General features: G+C 39.6%; 2 protein-coding genes across 2 annotated transcripts in view; one reads left to right on the plus strand and one right to left on the minus strand.

Moving 5' to 3' along the window:
- RHOQ (ras homolog family member Q) overlaps positions 1-17000 on the plus strand; it is a 35896-nt gene extending 18896 nt beyond the window's left edge. The window contains exons 3-5 of the mRNA XM_061168722.1: positions 11618-11782; positions 12091-12186; positions 16214-17000. Of these exons, the coding sequence (XP_061024705.1) occupies positions 11618-11782; positions 12091-12186; positions 16214-16369 (417 nt within the window). The 3' untranslated portion in view covers positions 16370-17000. The remainder of the gene's footprint in view (positions 1-11617; positions 11783-12090; positions 12187-16213) is intronic.
- Positions 16599-23228, minus strand: part of PIGF (phosphatidylinositol glycan anchor biosynthesis class F) — a 38897-nt gene continuing 32267 nt past the window's right edge. The window contains exon 6 of the mRNA XM_061168721.1: positions 16599-16891. Coding sequence (XP_061024704.1) covers positions 16778-16891 — 114 coding nt within the window. The 3' untranslated portion in view covers positions 16599-16777. The remainder of the gene's footprint in view (positions 16892-23228) is intronic.

Below are 23228 nucleotides of genomic sequence, written 5' to 3' on the forward strand. Positions count from 1 at the left end.
GACTTCAGTCATCGTAAGCCTCTTCCTCAGCCTCAGAGGCAAAGAAGGTAGGTGTTAGTCCACAGTGGAGGAAAATGGTGTTTCCTCTGCATTTGGCCCATCTGTAACTCCTAGTTCTATGTTGGTGCCCTCGCCACATGGGAAGCCCAGGTGACCTGAATCCACAGTGCCCAAGGGTCCTCTGTAGCTCAAGCATTAAAAGGGTAAGAGGGCTGTTCCCCTGGAAGTGTCAGGCCTGGTTCTTATATATGCCTGCCTCCAAATAGCTGGCCCTGGGCAACAACTACTCCCCTGTGATACAGGGACCACAGCACCGGCCAATGTAGTGGGATCCCTGAATAGTCTCCATGAGCTGCAGAGATGGGGCCAGTGAGTAGCAAACCCTTCCATACTGAGTGAGGGGAGGAGGGAGAGAGAGGGAGACAGAGAAAGGGAGGAGGAACAGCAGGAGAAGGGGTGAGGAAAGAGCTACCTTCAGTAATCTAGGGACTACTTCATGCTGATTCCACTACTTAGATCTTGTGCTCACCCGGGAACCAATATCAGGCACACCTCAGAGATACTGCGAGTTCAGACCATGCAATAAAGTGAATATCGCAATAAAGTGAGCATATGAATTTTTTGCTTTCCTAGTGCATGTGAAAGTTATGTTTATACAGTAGTCTATTAAGTGTGCAAAAGCATTATGTCTAAAGAAAAAGTGCATACCTTCACTAAAAACTATTGCTTAAAAATGCTAACCATCACCTGAGCCTTCAGTGAGTTCATAGTAGTAACGTCAAAGATCACTGATCAGGGACTTCCCTGGCGGTCCAGTGGTTAAGACTTCACCTTCCAATGCAGTGGGTGTGGGTTCAATCCCTGGTGGGGGAGCTAGGATCCCACATGCCTCACAGCCAAAAAAACAAAACAGAAAACAGAAACAATATTGTAACAAATTCAATAAAGACTTTAAAAATGGTCCACATCAAAAAAAAAAATCTTTAAAAAAAAAGATCACTGATCATAGATCACCATAACAAATATAATAATGATTTTTTTTTTAAAATAAATTTATTTATTTATTTATTTATTTATTCATTTTTGGCTGTGTTGGGTCTTCGTTTCTGTGCGAGGGCTCTCTCCAGTTGTGGCAAGCGGGGGCCACTCTTCATCGCGGTGCGCGGGCCTCTCACCATCGCGGCCTCTCTTGTTGTGGAGCACAGGCTCCAGACGCGCAGGCCCAGCAGCTGTGGCTCACGGGCCCAGTCGCTCCGCGGCACGTGGGATCCTCCCAGACCAGGGCCCGAACCCGCGTCCCCTGCACCGGCAGGCGGGCTCTCAACCACCGCGCCACCAGGGAAGCCCCAATAATGATTTTTTAAAAAGGCCTGAAATATTGCGAGAATTACCAAAGTGGGACACAGACATGAGGTGAGCAAATGCTGTTGGAAAAATGGCACCGACAGACTTGCTCGCTGCAGGGTTGCGACATACCTTCAATTTGTAAAAAATGCAGTATCTGCAAAGTGCAATAAACTGGAGCGCAATAAAATGAGGTATGCCTGTGCTTTGGCCAGGGAGCAGAGAATGAGCCCCTTGGATAATCCAGGGACCACTTCATTCTGATTGGACTACTTGGATCATGTGCCCACCTAGGAACCAGTGACTTTGGCCAGTGGGTAGGGAATGAAACTCCATGATTGGCTTAAATCCAACCAGGAATTCTTTAAGCTAAATATGGGGTCAGGGTTCCCAGGGGCATGTGTCTGGATAGAGGAGTGGTGGGTCTTGAACTAAATCAGTTTTGGAAAGAAAGAACAAGTAGGAGAATGATGCCGGGTAGACAGTCAATGATATCCTCCATCCTAGGTAAAACAAATGTCAAGACAATGGAAAAAACGTGGTGGTGAAAAACAGTAGCAGGAACTAAAATGCTGGAAGAATTGCTCAGTCTGAGGCTCTGCTCCTTAGAGCTCACCTTATTATTCAGGAAGGTGGGTTGGACAGAGAAAGGGCCCTGATCTTAGGAGGCAGTTGGAATCTTGGCTGAAAGTGGTAACTGCAACCTGAGAAATTCACCTGTTAGTGGAGGATTCAGACGCTTTATCCACCATCTCCAGCTTTGCAGCCGGTAAAGGAGGTGCAGGCCACCGTGATCTGGCTGCGGTTTGCCCTTCTGACTTCATCTCCCACACGCTACCCTCATTCATTCAGCAAGAATTTAATAAGCAGCTACTATAAACCAGACTTTGAAGAGTAGTCCTCTGCCCTCACGGAGTCCTGTGGAGGATACAGATAAGAAAAGAGGCAATTGTATTACAATGTAAGAAATGGGACGACAGGAGAAGGTGTTACAGAGGGACCTTGATCGGAATTGGGGGTTTGGAGAAGGTTTGTTGGACCAAGAGATTTTTAGACCAAAGCTTGAAAGATGAGTAGGAGCTGCCCAGGTGAGGAGTGTGGAGAGGGAAGAACAGACTGGCTGGGCAAGTGATTGACTTACTTTGTGTTTGGGGTTGATACTGAGGACTCCCAGGGTTATGGTTTGATCCTGATGGAGTGGTGATGTCTTTTCATGAGATGGTGAACTCAACAGGACTTGGAGATTTGAGGGGGAAGAAGTGACTTTAGTTGAGAAATGTTGAATTTGAGATACTTCTGGTTCAGCCAAAAGGAGGCATCTAGAGCTGGGTCTGGAACTCAGAGGCAAAGAGCTCCTCCAGATAGTCTTTTCCCACTGTCTACTCAACATCTCGAGCTTAACATGCCCAAAATTGGCCTCTTGAGTTTTCTCCCTAATGTGCTTCTCCACCCTCAGTCTTCCTCATCCCTGTAAAAGACATTATCCATCCAGCTGCACAAGCTGAACCCTGGATTATTCCAGAAGCCTCCCTGGAGGCATCTGTCAGGGCTTTTCTGCCTTGGGCCTTTTGCCCCTACTGTCCTATATCTGGCTTCTCAAAGCATCCCTCACATCTCAGGTTAGACGTCACACGTCGCTCCCTCCGCGAGGTCTTTCCAGACCACCCAGACTGAAGCTGGTCGTCCTGGTTATTCTCTCTCTCCTGGCTGTTTTCCTTCACAGCACCTATCCCAGTTCGCATTTATAATCATTTTTGTCCCAATTTGTTAAATACCTGACTCAGTGCCTCTAGTATATTAGATCCATCCCCCCTTTGATAATTTTTATAACATGTTTCTCCTATACTTATCTTCAAATGAAATCTATAGCTAATATAACCTTTCTGTATATATCATTTTAAATCAATATAACATCCTGGCAGTAATAAGAAGGAAAAATAAAAGGAAAGTAATTCATAATAAAAATAGTTATTTCAGTATTAAATTCCTAAGTTCCCAGGGCTGAGTACTCAGAAATCGTAATGAAGTAGTCAGGTGAACAACCACGAATGCAATAGCTCTAAAAGTTGACTAACGGGTTTGTGTTTTAGTGACAGTTAGGGTACTAAGAGCAATATTGCCAGTGGTGTGCAATTTTCTGCAGTGGTAAGCAACTCCTGTAATGTTTGAACAACATCAAGTAAATCTACCTTTCTACTAATATACAACAGAGATAGATCCTAGATTCAGGTCATTATAAAAGGGTTTTTCATAGTCATTCAGTGCCTAGAGGTACACTCATCAATCATGCAGGACCCAGGACTGTTTTTCACTACACAGGTCAGGTAGCACCCTGGCTCCCACCCCTAAATGCTGGTAGAGTTCCCCCATTCGTGTTGACGATCAAAAATACCTCCCGCATTTCCACAGTGTCCCCTGGACCTAGAGTAGTCCTGCCCTAGTGGGGAGGCACTTGCCTCTCCTCTGTTGTACCATGAATTCCACGAGGGCAGGGTCCACGTCTGTTTCTCACTGGAGTACACTGTGTTCAGCACCTAGTGGGCATATATTTGTTGAAATAAAAGAATGCATGACTATTCCATCAACATGAAATTTGTACCAAAAAAAGTTAGGAAAGGAGTACACTGCACAGAAGTGTGACCTGACATTGACCTTCCTTCTGCATGCCTTAGGCCAGCTGACCTCTGTTTTAGTGAAAGAGACTTGCAATTATAGCTCCAGACAATGTAGATTTGCAGCTCTTAAATCCTTTACAATGAAGGAAGTCATCTCACCATGCACAAAAGAAATTGCACTGGCTCTGAAGTTGTGGTTTGTCTTTTTTTGGAAAGTCAGGCTTGTCTGTTGAAGAGCTCAAAACACTTGACCAGCTCTCTCATTTATCTTAACATGTGTATGCTATATTTATTCTCCCCTCACAGATGGGGAAATGAAGCTTGCCGAAGGGCCATATTTAGCTAAGTCTTGATCCTCTGCCTTGGGGGGTCAGCTTAGATAAAACAGTATCCTAAAACTCAATTTTTATGCAGTAGTTTAAACCTCCACCCACATTAAATCTGTTACTAGGGCTGCTCACAAGGGTAAAAAGTGTTAGTTTGAGCGTTTTTAACCATGTGACGTGGTGATCTAGTTCAGTCCTCTCCTTTTAGAGATGAGGAAGTGCAGGTTCATGAGACACGGTTAGATAATGGCAGAACCAGTTCTCCAGCTGGTCGTCTTTCTGCTACCGCACATTTAAACTTTTCTCTCTCTCTTTTTTTTTTTCTCCAGCTAACCTAAACAGGAGTTATAATAAGTCAGGCAGCCAAAAGGAAGATAATAATGGAAAAGAAGGCAAAGATCTGGTCCACTAGCTGCTAAATAATTAATAAATTAACTGGGAGATGGACTTATTCTAATCAAAATATATGAAGATGACACTTGCTTAAAGTTAGAAGCTGAACCTTCAGTTTCAAGAATTCTTTTACCAAGAGCTAATCAGGCTCATGATAAGTAAATACCATCTCACAACTGAACAGAGATTTTAAAAAAAGGAAAGGAAGGAAGGAAGGAAGGAAAAAAGGAAGGAAAAAAAGTCAAATATTTTTAAAGTTTTTGAAAAACAATGACCTCTTAGGAATTTCTAGCACTTAAAAAAAATTCTCCTCCCCAAATTTTCTTTAGTCCACCTATAGCAGGAGAGTGGTAGGTAAATTCAATAAACTCATCATTGATGCATTTTGAACCAAACTTACCAAAATATTCCACAAAAGAACCCAACCCAGCTTCCTTGAAAAACAGTTATTTTTAAGGGGGTGAAAGGTGATATTTCACAAAGTTAAATACAAAATGAACTTGAAAGTGACAAAAGGACAACACAAAAAAATGAAGTTTCATAGACTACTGTTACCAAGAATTATTGAAGAAATGTTGATAATTTATAAGATTTCTGACAAAACACTTCATCTTCAGAAGCTAGCTTCAGTCCATGTGTCCTCTTGGCTTTAGTATAGTACCTTTTAGGGGTTAGAGTGATTCAAGAGCCATGCCTGATACCTATTTTAGGCTTCTCACCAGAAACAGATGTTTCAGATGGAGATTACTACTCCTTCATTTACCACAAACCACCAGTTGTCAGGGACATTCTTACTTAGTTGCCTTACATTTTATATATCTCAAAGTAGTCAGAAGCTGTTTTAGACTTTAGAAGTCTGGGGCTTGTCTGTTAAAGAATTATTCAGTTGTGGTCCCACTTTTTCTAGGTTGTTACAGAGGAAAACTCTTACAGGTTTTGATAATGACTGTTTTCTGAATCAAAGTAACGTCCTGGATTATTCGGAGGCATAATATATTCTTATAGCACTTTATAGTCTTCAAAGCACTTGTTGATAATCTCCCATTTTACAGACTGATAAACAAAGGCTCTAAGAAATAAGTGACTTGACCAAGGCCACATGCTAGTAGGTCATATATGTTCCAATCCTCTCCGTTCTGTAAGGCCCAACCCAAATGCCACCTCTTCTAAAAGTCTTTTTTTAGAGTCCCCTAATTACTACCCTTGGTTTTCACCACATTCTGACTTGTAATACAATGTCTGCATACATTTGGCTCCCTTGCCGTGAACTCCCTAAGAGCAGAAACCGTTATAAATGTTTTTGTCTCTTCCAACTTATCAATTCTTCCTCCTCAGTGCCAACTTTAAGCATGTTCTCTCATCAGCACCACAGTTTCTTCTTCTGATCTAGGCTGTGGCTTTGAGGTCTGCAAAGTTCTAGTGAGGTGCACGGGCACACCATGGGTACTCTTGCTCATTCGTGCTCGTTGCCATGTTTTTAACATACAGGTATCTTATGAGAGCTTTGCAAATGTTTAAATTGTTTTACAAGTCAGAAAGGCTCTGAATCTTGGCCTTCCTTCATTTCCCTGATGGTTGCACATCTGGGCACATAGTAGTGATACCAACCAGGGTTCTTGGCCTTCCCCAATCAATAGAAATTGACTAGAGGCCAGACAAGAGATTCAGGCAAGGCTTTATTGGGGCCCCTGCTGCAGCAGGAGGGAGCTAGCGAGAACAAACAACAGGTTTCCTTGCTCGCTCACTCGCTGAGCAGGGGCGAGCTTGTTCCTTACATGGGGTGAGGGTAGGGGTGTGTCCAGGGGTTGGGCTGGCGGGGTGGCTTAGGTGTTTTGCCCACCCCTCTGGTGGTGGTGGTGTGTGCAGGGGGCATGCACAGTACCCTGCTTTTCCTCCTGACCCCCTGTTTTTGCTCCAGGCTCTTCAAAAGTGGCAGTTCGGTTTTTTGGTCTCTTTGTATTGATCTCTTTTGGGTCCAGAATTTGCCCCAACTGCGCATGCACACAGTTATTTTTAGTCTCATATAGTTTCTTTGTATTTTGTTGCTCCAGGAGAGGTTTATTCAGGCGCAAGCATAGCAGCACTGTAGCAAAGGTTCCCAGGTCCCAACCTGTCTCAGTAGGTGCTTATTAATGTTTCTTTGATTAAGCATTTATATATTCACCTGCTCCAATTTACACTCTCCCATTGTTGTATCTGACTGTCTTTTTCTATGTACATGTCTTGAATTCCCAACTAAACTATAAGCTCCAAAGGGGACGAGGGGACGATTATTTCTTTTATTTGTGTGTACGTGTCCTTAGAACATCTTCCATGCAGTATGATCTCAAAACATCTTCGCTAATTGATTTTCAGTGACCAGTTGTGTGATAGAATACCACAAAAAGCGTGGCAAGGCCTATACCACCCAACGTGAGTGATTTTGCTTAAAGTACATATTTTGGATAAGTATTTTAAATAGGTGTACACGTTCTAAAAACATGTACTTTATTTTTTTTTTTAACATTTTTATTGGAGTATAATTGCTTTACAATGGTGTGTTAGTTTCTGCTTTACAACAAAGTGAATCAGTTATACATATACATATATCCCCATATCTCTTCCCTCTTGCGTCTCCCTCCCTCCCGCCCTCCCTATCCCACCCTTCTAGCTGGTCACAAAGCACCGAGCTGATCTCCCTGTGCTATGCGACTGCTTCCCACTAGCTATCTATTTTACGTTTGGTAGTGTATATATGTCCATATATACACTACCACTCTCTCACTTTGTCCCAGCTTACCCTTCCCCCTCCCCGTGTCCTCAAGTCTATTCTCTAGTAGGTCTGCGTCTGTGCGTCTTTATTCCCGTCTTGCCCTTAGGTTCTTCACGACCATTTTTTTTTTTTTTTAGATTCCATATATATGTGTTAGCATACGGTATTTGTTTTTCTCTTTCTGACTTACTTCACTCTGTATGACAGACTCTAGGTCCATCCACCTCAATACAAATAACTCAATTTCGTTTCTTTTTATGGCTGAGTGATATTCCATTGTATATATGTGCCACATCTTCTTTATCCATTCATCTGTCGATGGACACTTAGGTTGCTTCCATGTCCTGTCTATTGTAAATAGAGCTGCAATGAATATTGTGGTACAAAAACATGTATTTTAAACAGAAGTCACTAAAGTGGGAGGGAGCACCCAGGTCCATCCATGCCAAGGGAACAAAGGTGGTACAGAAATGGGCACACTTCTGGGCTGCTGACTGAGCTGGGCATAAAAAGGGGTCTCCTGACTGATGGCCATTTGCTACAGTTCTCTGTTGCACCTGAAGGTGTTTTGTTTCCTCTTAGAGCACATTTCGTTGGTCTCTTATTGTCTGTGGACTCTTGTCAGATTGTCAGCGTGTGATATTGTTGAAGGGTGAAGCTTGTCATCCTCACAGATCAGGCACTCCTGATGAGAACGGAGAGCCTAATCACTAAGCTACCAGAATACACTGTAAAAAAATGGATCCCGCTGGTACTTAGCCAATTGCTAAGAAGCTAAAGATTTTACTAAGCAGTTCAACAATCCTGTTGACCAAATTCACCATTGTTTTTTATGGTTTTGATGTAAGACAGTTGTCTTTAATACACTGAGAACATTTCAGTTACCAGGCTGAAATGTTTAAATATCTACCTTTAAAAAAATTTTTTTGGACTAAAATATAATTGATTTCTTAATTAGGAGGACACTAGAGAATTGGCTTTGAGGAATTCTTTTAAAAGAAAAGGCAGTTCCGCATTTATCGTTCTTTGTGTTGTCAAATTTTAAATATATAGCTGGGGAGGAAAGAATTGCATGCCTCAATTTATTTATCCCCAAATCTAAAATTTCACATTAAGTTCACTCAAGATATTGCACAGTAGATATAAACAATTGTATATGATGCAGGGTACAGTATGCACAGGGGATCGTTTATTTTTTTAATTTGCTATCTATTATTAGACTTCTAATTACTCAGGCTGGATGGAAGCAGAAAGGTCTCATTCTGATAATCACTGCCAATTATTTAGCTGGAGATTACAGGCAGAAGGAGTTCATTTTAGATGGTTCAGACTTAAGAAGTAACATTTCTTTCCAAGGAGTTCTAAACACACTTGTCTTTTTTTTTTTAACCCCAATTCTTCACATTTTAACTATTCCAACAAAAATCTACAGTTTAACAAATCTAGAAATGATTAGTCTAGTTCCCTTCCTTTGTGCCCACATGTCTCTCGAGGAAAATCAGTATGCACTATGGTTATGAAAGGAATCTGTACGATAGACTTATGTTCTATAGAATGTTTGGATGAATATTTGAATATTAAGCGTTTCTAGAGAACTTTGCATTCACTTGCTTTTTATTTCTTGTAATACCCTCCCAGAGAAAGAGTGCACTTTCTATTTCCCTGATGAGGTAAAATTTTCATTAAAAAAATCTAATTTGATTTTCTTAAAAAATGTGTAGTTTTTTTTTTTTGATTACATTTTAAATAGTCTTAAGGCTCTCGAGTCCCCCAAATGACTAATTAGTACAGTAATAATATATCATTCTCTTTTATAAATCTGAAAATTATACTGTCCTCAAGAGACCTCAGTTTGATTTGTGTGTTTTGATGCCAGAGTAGAAAATTTTATTTCTCACTAAAGGAGTTTCTTCCCTGTGGTTGGAGAGAGAACGATGCAGAGCCAGGGCTGATTTGCCACTGATGGGACCCTGCGTGGATTGGCAGAGAATAGGAGAACGAGTTTCCCGTGGGATGAAGAATTTACGTTAAAGAGTTGAAAGAGTTCTTTTATGTGCTTGGCACTCTGCTGAGTGCTTTAGTTGCAATATCTCATTTATTCCTCATAATCCTATGAGATAGTATCCTCATTTCTAATTCTGTGAAAACTGGATCTCGAAATATGGATGAGGAGAGATTTGTAGCGAGAGCCCCCCATTCCCTGACCGTGGCATGTGCAAGTTTGCTCAGGAACAAACTGCTAGGTAGTTGCCAGGTAGAATGCTAAGATCAAATACTGTCCCTTTAATTCTTCTTCTCGACATGCAGTTTGAAATAGGCAGTAGAGTACAAGAAGTATACTTAATTCACCAAATTGTACTATTTAACACTCAAACTGATTTTTAAAACATGTTATACTTTTGATAATAGTCCTCTTGTAACTGACTGGGGTGCCAGCATGTTTCATACCCATTTTGCGTGATCTCTTCATTAATCATTTCTTAACACCAGAGCACTGCTTTATTCGAAACCAATTAGAGGCCTCCACTTTTAAAAATAAACGCTAAAGAAGATTGGGGATGGCATTTCCCGTCTTGTCCTGAGCCAACACTTGAGAAATCTTTCAATGCCCTTGGCTCCAAACTGCAGGTGTGCCCTTCAAAAGCATCGCAGAAAAACAGGAGGGTTAACTCCAAAGTCAAGAGTTTGAGATAATGATATGAGTTGGAGTGTAACATTGTGGTAAGAAAAATGTCAGAAGATGACATGAAAGGAAAATTGTCCCATGAGAGAAATACTACCTGAAACTCTGAGTGGAAGATGTTTTTAATATGCCTTTAATTCCACATTCATGCAGTTCTAGTAGTGAAGCAGGTCATTTAAGAGGGGTGGTGGCTTAGGCCAAAAATAAAGTTTTCTTGAAACCAGATGAGAGGCTAGCCCTGACAAAAATGGAATCCTGACTCTTCACTCACAAAAATGTAAGCAAGTAGAATTTTGTGTCATAGGAAATGATCTAAATGAAACAGGATCTTCACTGTCTTTTGTGATGGAGAGATGCTAAAACAGCCATCAATAGTACAGCCCTTCTATAAAATGTGAAGCAGCAGTTTAAATATGGAAGTCATATTTTGTAATAACCTATAAGGGAAAAGAATCTGAAAAAGAATAGATATCGTGTGTGTGTGCATATATATATATAACTGAATCACTTTGCTGTACACCTGAAACTAACACAATATTGTAAATCAACTATACTTAAATAAAAAAATAAAATAATATGGCAGTCTAACGTATTCCGTTCTGGAACCATGTCCAAGACATACTGAAAGGTGCAGAACAACATGGGTTGCACGGTTTTCGTCTGTGTACAGATGTTTAAATATGTACAGTTGTAGGCATATACACGCACAGAAAATAACTGGAAAGATACATATGAAAAATCTACATTTCAGGAAAGGAATGGAAATTGGAGAGGAAGGGGGATTTTGTGGATTTACTCAGTATGTTCCTATCTTTAAATTTTCACACAAACATGCATATGCACACACACACACACACACACACACAAAATTAAGAAAACTATATAAACAGGGAAAGCAAAGATTTAAGGTCTCAGTGAAGATGTATAGTGGTTAAGGCATAGGTTCTGAAGTGAAACTGCCAGGGTTTGAATCCCATCTCCTTTACTTGCTATATACTTCCTTACACAAGTTATTTAATTTCTGTTGCCTCAGTTTACACAAATGCAACATGGAGATAATGGTTCTTATGTCATATAGTTTTTACAAGGATTAAATAAGTAGTACATGAGAGAGCATATGGATCATATGTTTAATAACATAGTGAACATTCAGTATATAATATTATTATAAATGACTATACTTAAACATCTAGCTACAATCAATTCTGTGTGCAAACTTTTCAGTTAAAAATGCTTCCAGTTACAGCTCTCGTCATCACAATGTATTTTCTCAAAGTTTCATTGTAGATGTTAATGATATTGTCATATTTTTACCCCAGTGGTGTTCAGAGCTTCCAAAGGAAGAATAGCAAAGACAAATGGAATTATGTTGTTTTTTGTAGTATGCCATACATTCCATTTGTGGAATAGTCCTGACTTTGCTTCTTTGACCATCTACTCTAATGTACATGTTTGTTAGTAAACTCTAGAAATGGAAATAATGAGGTTTTTCTTTCTTCCTTAGGAAGACTATGATCGTCTGAGGCCTTTATCTTATCCAATGACTGATGTCTTCCTTATATGCTTCTCTGTGGTAAATCCAGCCTCATTTCAAAATGTGAAAGAGGAGTGGGTACCAGAACTTAAGGAATACGCACCAAATGTACCCTTTTTATTAATAGGAACTCAGGTATGTCTGCTTTGATTTTACCCATTTAAGAATAACCTCTGTGGCCTGCCTGTGGTGTTGCTCTCCGACAAATGGCCCTAAGGTTTAGCAAATGAGATAATATATGTTTAATCTCAGTTGTTAGTTATAATAAATTCTGTCACATTTTTGGAAAAAGTAGTGTCAAAGAAAGCAATTACTATATTAGTTGGTTTTAAAGATTAGGTTCTTTTGTAATCTTTTTTTGATACGTGGGGTTAAATGGGACTACATGCTTTATCTTTAAAGACTGATAATATTATGGGACATTATTAACCTGTCTTAACTAGATTGATCTCCGAGATGACCCCAAAACTTTAGCAAGACTGAATGATATGAAGGAAAAACCTATATGTGTGGAACAAGGACAGAAACTAGCAAAAGAGGTAATGCAACCTTTACAGAATTTAAAAATAAATGTAAATGAAGCTAAGGTAATAATAGAAGCTAATATTTACTGTGCTTTACTGTATGCCAGGCCCTGTGCTGAGTGTTCTACATGCATTAGATCATTTAATCCTTGCCTCGACACAGTGAGGTTGGTCTACTAGTGCCTCTGTTTTATGGGGGAGAAAACAGAGGCGTAGCCTTGTCAGGTAACTTGTCAGGTAACTTGTAAGGTCCCTCAGGTAGTAAATGGCAGAGCTGGGCTTCAGTAAAGACCTCACTCCGGCCTTTACACCTGTGCTACACTGCCAACAATATTTTCCTAGTAAGTCATGTGTAGAAAGAGGCGTCACAAATAGGGGCTGCTGAATCAGGCCCTGTCTTCAGTGAAGACTCATGGAGTAGGCAATGGAGTGGAATAGGAGGACAATTTGTCTGCAGTTAAGAACAAAAAATTATGGGCATTCCCTGGTGGCGCGGTGGTTAAGAATCTGCCTGCCAATGCAGGGGACACGGGGTCGAGCCCTGGTCCGGGAAGATCCCACATGCCGCGGAGCAACTAAGCCCGTGTGCCACAACTACTGAGTCTGCGCTCTAGAGCCCGTGAGCCACAACTATTAAGGCTGCGAGCCACAACTACTGAAGCCCGCATGCCTAGAGCCCGTGCTCTGCAACAAGAGAAGCCACCACAAATGAGAAGCCTGCTCACCGCAACAAAGAGTAGCCCCCACTCGCCGCAACTAGAGAAAGCCCGCGCACAGCAACAAAGACCCAACAAAGCCAAAAATAAATAAATAAAATAAATAAATTTATTAAAAAAAAAAAAAAAAAATTATGGCTAGGTTGGAGAAGAAATGCGTTGTTGAATTCTCTTCCACAAGAGAATTTTTATGAAGGGTGGACAATATTATCATTTAAAAAATATAACTGTGATGCACAAAATACCTTTTAACTTATATTCTTCCTCTCCCCAAAGCGAGGCTTACTTTTTTCTCCATTTGCCCCTAACATGATTGGATTCTATTTTTTAGATGTTATGACTTTAATAGGACTTTTGTGGAAATGGAAGGTGTTTTTAAAAATACTATCAGGAGGCAGAAGAAAGCAAGAAAACTTTTTTGGAGAACAGTTTTTCCTAAAGCAAAAGATAAATAGCTTTACTAACAAGCTACTAACAAGGAATTTCACATATTAAATTCTGTCATCTTAGGAGAGAAGGAATTTCTAAATTTCATAAAGGTAAAAGTCATAAATGAAAACATTGATGATTTAACTATGTAAAAATTTAATATGACATCAAATGCCAGAAATAAAATTAAAAGTCATATAACAAACTTGACATTTATGGCAGAAAAATGGGTTAATATCCTTAGTGGACATGAACCCCTTGCATATGGATTAATCAGAAAAAGACATGTGCCTACCCCAGTAGGAAAAGGGACTCAGAACATCAATGGGGGATTCTCCAAAAAATGCAGATTGCCATTGAAGATAAAAAATATGTTCATATTCCTTAGTAGTCAAATGTAAGTTCAATTTCCATCTATAAAATTGGCACACAAAAAAAGAGACATTAATTAGAATACCCACTGTTCCAAGGGTGTAAGGAAATGGGTACTCTGTTGTTCTGTTGGTCTTTGAGTAAAAGCAGCCTCGACAACATGCAAAAGCGTTAAAATCATGTACACTTTTGATCAAGCAATTTCACAGGGAGGAGTTTATCCTAAGAATATTATACGGGATGTGCTTAAAGAGATAGCCATAAAGTTGCTGCATTGTTTATAATGGCAAAAAAAACCCCCTGCATCTATTAAAAATTTATACTAATTTACTTACTGAGATGTTCATGTTTATTACGTAGTTTAAGGGGAAAAACAGTGGTTGCAAAACACCATTTCTAGACCTGTCAGCAGCATTTGGCACAGTTGGTCCCTTCTTGAAACACATTCACTTGGCTTCCTTGAACGCCCTCTCTTGGGCTTTCTCCCCACGCGTTGGCCTCTCCTCCATCTCCTCATCTCCCCATCTCTGAATGTTGAGGGTCCAGGGATCAGCACTCAGCTTCTGGGATGTCTTTCCTTCTATATCCACACTCAGTCTTTAAGCCTGCTAAGCTTCTATCCGTCTTGTGGTTTGAACAGTCTGCTACTGAGATTCCCAAATTTCTATCTGCAGCCTGGACCTCTTCCCTAAACTCTAGACTTGGTTATCCAACTGGTCATGCAACAAGTCCATCCGGGTGGTAAGCATCTCAAAACTAACATGTCCAAAACAGAACTCCCAATTTTATCCTCTAGGCTTAGTCTTCTCAGTTACTCGGGTCAAAAACCTTGAAGTCACACTTGACCTTGCTCTTTCTCTCATACCATACAGTGAACCCTCCAGCAAAATATATTTTTCTACGTTCAGAATATACCCAGAATCCAAACGCTCCTCACCGTCCCCTCCTCTGGCAGCCTGGCTCAGGCCCCCCCGCTCTCTGGCCTGGATTACTGGAACAGCTTCTCACTTACCTTTCTGCTTCTGTCTGTGTCTGTTAACCTTTTCTCAACACAGCAGCCAGAGTGAGACTTTAAAAATAGAAGCTCCATCAGCTCCCTGCTCTGTTCAGAATCTTCCAGTGGCTTTATTATCTTCCGAATAAATAAAGGCCCAAGTCCTCACCCCGGCATACAGGCCCCGCTCCCTCTCTGCCTCACTCACTGTGCTCCAGGCACTCGGCCTCTGTGCGGTTTCCCCAATCTTCTGCCTCAGAGCCTTTGTCCTTTCACTGCCCCCTCTGCCTGGGATAGTCTTCCCGATGTAGACATTGTTCATTCTTTCACTCAAATATCACTCTCTCAGTGAGGCCTTGCCTGACCTCTCCCCACTCCCTATCTCCTTCCCCATTTTTCTCCAGACCACATATTCTACCTCTTTATTAGTCCATGGTCTTCTCCCTCTAAAATATAAGCTTCATGAGAATAGCTTAGGGACTTAATTTTGTTCCTTGCTATATTCTCACATTTGGCAAATGAGAGTGCTCTGTAAGTTTTCAATGAACGAACGAATGGATGGATGGATGGATGGGTCCCCTCTCACAGTAGAAGCCAAAGTCCTTACTCGAGGTCGCTACCTCGAGGCTGCCTCACTGACTGCCTCTCTTGCCATTACCCCTGCTCACCCTCTCCTGCCACTCTGGCTTCTTTCCCACCCCCTGAATGCTCCGTGCATGCTCCTGCATCAGGGTCTTTACATCTGTGGCTCTGTCCTCCTGGAAACTCTTCCCCTAGGTATCCCTCAGTGCTCAAACTTTACCTTGGTGAGCAGCTTTCTCTGACCACCACCACTGTCCTCTGCACCCTTTCCCTCCCTCACTCTGCTTTTTTTTTTTAACCTGTAGCATGTGCCACCATCTGCTCTATATTCCTTTGTGTGTTCCTCCCCCAGTAGAACTTAAGCAAACGTAAGCATCACACAGCGGAGACTTTGCTGTTTTGCTCAGTTCATTGATATGATCCCCAGCACCTAAAAACAGAGCCTGGCATATAGTAGGTACCCAGTAAATATTTGATGAATGAAAGAATTTTCCATAGAGAAAGTCTGGAAGAATATACACTAGTATTTTAACAGTTAGCTGTCTCTGGGTGTCATAAATATGAATGATTTCATTCTTTTTGCATTTTATGATTTTCCTTGTAATGGTGTGTTTGTGTGGTATCAGTTGTTGTAAAAAAGACTGTATATAGGGCTTCCCTGGTGGCGCAGTGGTTGAGAGTCTGCCTGCCAATGCAGGGGACGCGGGTTCGGGCCCTGGTCTGGGAAGATCCCGCGTGCCGCGGAGCGACTGGGCCCGTGGGCCACAGCTGCTGGGCCTGTGCGTCTGGAGCTTGTGCTCCGCAGCGGGAGAGGCTGCGATGGTGGGGGGCCCGCGCGCCGTGATGAAGGGTGGCCCCCACTTGCCACGACTAGAGAAAGCCCTCGCAAAAAAAAAAAAAAAAAAAAAAAGACTGTATATATTTGTGATTTTTTTTTTCTCCCTCCCAGATAGGTGCGTGCTGCTATGTGGAATGTTCAGCTTTAACCCAGAAGGGATTGAAGACTGTTTTTGATGAGGCTATCATAGCCATTTTAACTCCAAAGAAACACACAGTAAAAAAAAGAATAGGATCAAGATGTATAAACTGTTGTTTAATTACGTGAGAAACGTCTTCAGTGGCCAAGTAAACTGTCCATTTCTCTCAGAAAGCATATGAAATGCTAAAGCTATACCCAGACCTCTTATAAATAATGAAGCAGTTTAAAACTTGAAAGGAAAAAAAACAAAACAAACCCTGTCCTCAGAATTCTATAAAGTTGATTAAGAATGTTTCTTAAAGGTCCAAGAAGCAACAAACAGCATCTGAAGCCACAATCTATTATAAATACTTTATTTCAACTAGAAGGTACAATCTCTCAGGGGTTTCATAGTTTAAAAAGCTACAATCACATCATGTTGTAACTACATAAAAAACAGTGCTGTTAAGTGGAACTGCCTGGCTTAGACCATATACATGTCTGCACAGTCTTTATGGAATCTGCACAAAGAAATATCTTCTCCCTTTGCTCCAATTAATTGTTCTTGTATGTAAGTTTCTTTCTATTCCAGTATATCCAGAGTGGTGAAGTAACAAGGCCAGCCACGTAGCCAAAGGTTGCTCCAAGCGTGCAGGAGATGGGCCATTCCTGAGGAGAGAATGTATGAGATCAAAAAGAACAAATGTTTTATTATTACTTGAGCACAAGTGTAACCTAAATATTTCTATATTAAAGCTTAATGTGCTTTCTTAAAGAATGCCAAAAGTGTAATAAGGTCATATCTGCATTTATCATGAACACTAAAAATGTACACATTTTAGTTAATGTGCATTCAACTGTAACAAAGGTTTCTGGCGATTGTAGATTTAGTTTGATGCTCCCCAAACTGCATGAGATACATGCTGAAATTACAAATTAAAACTTTGGGTCAGACTTTGCCATAATCCTGGACTCAATTTAGCTCTCTGAACTAGTTGGTAATTTTGTTTTTCTAATTTCCACATTGGCTTGTATATCAAATGAAACGAAAAGGGTGTACGCTGAGCAAACCACAAGAAACTTTAAATTGTGTTAAAGAGAAAAGACCTAGAATTCAAGCATGTTACATGGAATTTATAACAAAGCAACTGCTTTCATAATAAAACTGATTTCACCTTTCAGGTATAGATATTGGAACCGCAGTAGAAGTTACAGAACTACAGCTTATGTACACACCTAGAGTATAAGTTAAATGACACACTGGCTTCCAAATACCCATTTTCTCCAGCCATGTTACATTTCACAGTATTACATCAAGCCAGAAGTAAATAACGTTGACTTATTTCATCCTTGAGCAGTGCATGGTAGTCCCTAGATTTTGAAAGGTCCTGCTTTAAAAAAATTTTCTCATGTTTATCTATGAATCTTATTTGGTATACTGGAGCCATTTCTAATCTTTCTCTAGGGAAACAGGCCGTATAACTGTGGTAGAGGTGAACCATCTTAATGACTAGTTCTGTTACCTAATTAAGCTTTCTTGTTTGGTCTGCTGTTGATCTACCTTATTCCAAATGCCATGCAACAGACAATAGTGTTAGACAAAGTTTCAGTGTGAACAAACTAATGCAGTTCAGAGAAGCATAATCTAATCCATAAAATTTTTCCCAGCCTTTCCTACATTTAAAAATGCTGTTGCCTAAATTATGATTTCTTTATGTCTTTGGTGAGCTTCTGTTAATTTCCATGACTTGAGCTTATAGCTATGTCTATTGCACAGATTGGGTTATGGAACACTAAACTTTGATACTTGAAAATGACAGCCTTAAATGCTCATAGCAGTCACAAATCTAGGATGTACTGTCTTGTATGTGAGCTTTGTAGAGATTTTTTAAAAAATAATAAGCATCATCTTCCCCATTGACGTGCAGAGAGTCTACTGGATAACTGGTCAGGAGCTTTCTCTCCTGAAATGGACAGTGGATGTCTTCTTTCTCCCAAGAAGTGGTGGTTCGCATTAAGTACCATGGCCTTATGTATGCTCAAATGGAATCTGATGTAACTTTCTCATTTAATTTTGGTCTGCTATTTTTAGATAGAATTGAAAAGAACTGTATAACTCAATTAGTATATTAGCTAAGTTGTCCAACACATGGTATAAAGGAATTAAGACAGTAAAGTATTATACATTTATTTCCAACTTGCCGTTGGGGATTTGATGGGAATTTTTTTTTTTCTTCCTCAAATTCACATCTCTGAAGCTCTTCACACTTGGTTTCCTAGCCAATAAAGTTAAAATCTAGAATTTGTCCTGCCCTAAGAGAAATGGACTAGGAGTCTGGAAACACAAACTCTGGTGTCACCTCTGTTTCTTGACTGGGCCTCATTTTCCTCATCTGGGAGGTAGAGGAGATGATCTCTAATCTCTCCCATTTATCAACTCTTAGGATTTTCTTCTTTCTTACAATAATCATTGTTGGACATTACCTTTTCGGCTTCATGTTCTTAAGATGGTAAAAATCCTGTATATAGATTATTAGAACTCTAAGCAAAGATGATTGTATCATCTGAACCTGAGGTGCCTTAGGTACTCTATTGACCTTGATGGGGTTTGGAGTTTCCCATTGCTTATTAAGAGCCTTTTCGTTGCTTTGGTTCTTTAGTATTTCTTTTTTGCAAAATCCTTCCTGCTAGTTTAACTAAAACCAAAGATTTTTTTTTCTGTTCATAAACAGATTGTAGAAAAGTTGCCTTATTTTCAGAAGCATGTCTTCATTTAAGACTTAGGTTTCCATTGAAATTCAGGCTAATCACTGGAACAACTAGTTCAAAGTAGTGAAATATCTGGACAATAAAATACTTCAAAAATATCTTACTGACATGAATTTTGCTAGTGAACGAAAATACACTGCTTCAAATAAGGTCATGTATGAATGAACTTAAACTTATAGTTAATATTTTTTTGCATATAGGTAATCAGTTCTGAAGTTCTTAAAAATAATCTTAGGGGCTTCCTGAAATCTTATTTAATATTTTGCTTATATCCTTAGTCTATCTCTAAAGGTACATTTTAGGTTAGCCTATGTTGAATTATCATATTTCCAATAAGTAGAGCCTGCACTAATGGTTTTTATTGTGAATTATCTTAGTTACTTTAGGCATTGCTTCCATTTGGTTTTAATTATTAATTTTAAGTACCAAATTAAATACTGGTTTGTTGGTTGTTGCTTTTTAAGTGATTGTTGCTTTAATAGTGTCCCATCTTAACACATGGGGTTACAAATAAAATAATATGCATAGTTTACTATCTATGTAAAGCACTGACCTTCTTACCTTAGTAGTTTTTATTTAACACTCTATGTAAACATTTGGGATAATATTCTTTCCTCTGTTTCTCATGTGGTGGATCTCCGCATCATCAGCCAACTGTGAGCATCTGCACTTTGGTAAAGGACATTGTCAAAGTGTAGGGAGAATCGTAATCCCTCATGAATCCAGCCAAGTTCCAATGTGGGTTTCTAAATTCTATTTTAATCACTTTGTAATTTCAGTGTGGCTCTTTGTTTCCAAACACATATATACACATTTACACACACATTCTTTAAACAGCTGCTATACTTCACCTCCAGTGGAATGCCAAAAATGAAGTAAATATTAGTTAGAAAGTTTTGCCTTAAGAGGGGTTAAGGCATGGAACACCTGCTATTCAACATGTCAAGGAATCCATGCCATCAGCAAATTAAAATGTTGGACTGGCTTTGGAGACTGTTTGCTAGTGGTGGACCAGGCTTTCCTGCTTGATTTTTTCTGAAATAAGTAGTCCTTAACTGTAACATAGTCATTTTCTAAAAGAGAATTTATATAAGGGTAACTTTCCTTAATAGGGAATGGCAAAAGGAGCTGTTGAAGGGAGTTGGGGAAGGTTGCCAATGAACAACCTTTCCTCAAGCAATTTCCTGCTAACCTTAATATTGCTTTAAAAAAATTAAAACGATCCTATGGCAACAATTCATTTTGACTTGTCAAACAATCCTAGCTTAATCACATATTTTCATAATTAGATCTTGAAGTTTTCCATTTAAAACTATTGTCTCACATACGGAGATGTTTCTATTTAACGTTCCTCATGCCACAAACAGAATTAAAAAAACATACATGGTATCGTCTATTGAAGAGACAATTCAACTGCGTTGCTATAAACATTTCTCCAAATTATGATAATCTGAGATGGCTCTATATAATTATCTTGTTTTGTTTACGGAAAATAGAAAACTCAAAGACATTCATATAAAGGAAGTCACAAGTGATTACCACCAAACGACCATCTTCTTTTTATCCAGTTTTTTATAAATTTAAATTTTTTTTAATCACTAAATAAAAGAAAAACTTCCTCTTGCATAATAAAAGATAATATGGACAAAAGATAATGCAACAAAAGATAATGCAACTGGGTAAAATTATTACAGTTACTGTCAAAAAGAAAAACTTTAAAAAAATGAGTAGCTGCATTATGTGAAGAAAGTATCTTGCTTAGAGTACTACTATTATCCTTTCTCTAAATCAAATGATTCCTTATATGTTTCAGCACTTAAAAAAAGGTCAGTGTTCTCTTAAAATAATCAGCATTAACAAAGGCCTGATATATAGGATCTTGGTACATGGTACTACCAATAAGTTATTTTTCTCTTAGAAATAAAACAATTTCACCCTAATAAGCTTTAAAAAACTTCTTAAATAATATAGATATAACTTTTTTTCTGTTAAAAAATCAATATTATTGCTGGTTGAAAGACATTTCAAAATTATATAAGCTTATTTCTACCTGAAGACCACACTGCTTTCTTCTGATCAGGCATCACTATAAAACTCTGCTTACTTTTTAGGAAAGGAAAATGTACCAATATAAAGAGTCTGATATATTTCAAAGCATGCTGTAAGTAGTACAGAATAGTGATTAGAACACTGATTTTTGGGACTTCCCTGGTGGTGCAGTGGTTAAGAATCCGCCTGCCAATGCAGGAGACACGGGTTTGAGCCCTGGTCTGGGAAGACCCCACATGCCACAGAGCAGCTAAGCCCATGTGCCACAACTACTGAGCCTGTGCTCTAGAGCCCGTGAGCCACAACTACTGAGCCTGTGTGCCACAACTACTGAAGCCCACACGCCCTAGAGCCTGTGCTCTGCAACAAGAGAAGCCACTGCAATGAGAAGCCTGCGCACCACAACGAAGAGTAGGCCCCGCTCACCTCAACTAGAGAAAGCCCTGGAGCGGCAACGAAGACCCAACGTGGCCAAAAAATAAATTTAAAAAAAAAAACAAAAAAAACACTGATTTTTTTTTTTTTAAGTGTATGTCTGTATTATTTTAAATTTTATTTATTTATTTATTTTTGGCTGTGTTGGGTCTTCGTTTCTGTGCGAAGGCTTTCTCTAGTTGCGGCAAGCGGGGGCCACTCTTCATCGCGGTGCGTGGGCCTCTCACTGTCGCGGCCTCTCGTTGCGGAGCACAGGCTCCAGACGCGCAGGCTCAGTAATTGTGGCTCACCGGCCCAGTTGCTCCGCGGCATGTGGGATCTTCCCAGACCAGGGCTCGAACCCGTGTCCCTTGCACTGGCAAGCAGATTTCTCAACCACTGCGCCACCAGGGAAGCCCAGAACACTGATTTTTGTATTAGACTGGATTTGAGTCTCAGATCTGCCACTTGTTAAATATCTGACCCTGGGAAATTAATCTGGATGGAATCTAGGATACGACGTGACGCAAAGGAACTTATTTACAAAACAGAAATGGTCTCACAGACATAGAAAACAAACTTATGGTTACCAAAGAGGAAAGGGGGAAAGGGATAAATTAGGAGTTTGGGATTAACATATACACACTACCATACATAAAACAGACAACAGGGATCTACTGTATAGCACAGGGAAATATATTTAGTATCTTATAATAACCTATAATGGAAAAGAATCTAAAAGAGAATATATATATATATATATATATATTCTGCATCACTTTGCTGAACACCTAAAACTAACACAACATTGTAAATCAACTTTACTTCAATTAAAAAAAAAAGTTTAGATCAATGGAACAGGATAGAAAGCCCAGAGATAAACCCACGCACATATGGTCACCTTATCTTTGATAAAGGAGGCAAGAATATACAGTGCAGAAAAGACAGCCTCTTCAATAAGTGGTGCTGGGAAAACTGGACAGCTACATGTAAAAGAATGAAATTAGAACACTCCCTAACACCATATACTAGAATAAACTCAAAATGGATTAAAGACCTAAATGTAAGGCCAGACACTATCAAACTCTTAGAGGGAAACATAGGCAGAACACTCTGACATAAATCACGGCAAGATCCTTTTTGACCCACCTCCTACAGAAATGGAAATAAAGACAAAAATAAACAAATGGGACCTAATGAAACTTAAAAGCTTTTGCACAGCAAAGGAAGCCATAAACAAGATGAAAAGACAACCCTCAGAATGGGAGAAAATATTTGCAAACGAAGCAACGGACAAAGGATTAATCTGCAAAATATACATGCAGCTCATGCAGCTCAATATCAAAAAAACAAACTACCCAATCCAAAAATGCGCAGAAGACCTAAACAGACATTTCTCCAAAGAAGATACACAGATTGCAAACAAACATATTAAAGGATGCTCAACATCACTAATCATTAGAGAAATGCAAATCAAAACTACAATGATGTTATCACCTCACACTGGTCAGAATGGCCATCATCAAAAAATCTACAAACAATAAATGCTGGAGAGGGTGTGGAGAAAAGGGAACCCTCTTTCAGTATTGGTGGGAATGTAAATTGATACAGCCACTATGGAGCACAGTATGGAGGTTCCATAAAAAACTGAAAATAGAACTACCATATGACCCAGCAATCCCACTATTGGGCATATACCCTAAGAAAACCATAATTCAAAAAGAGTCATCCCCTCAGATCCAGCAAATACTGGATTTCATTGTTAATTTCTTCT

The sequence above is a fragment of the Eubalaena glacialis genome, chromosome 14 (assembly GCF_028564815.1).
Source record: "Eubalaena glacialis isolate mEubGla1 chromosome 14, mEubGla1.1.hap2.+ XY, whole genome shotgun sequence".
NCBI classification, from domain to species: Eukaryota; Metazoa; Chordata; class Mammalia; order Artiodactyla; family Balaenidae; genus Eubalaena; species Eubalaena glacialis.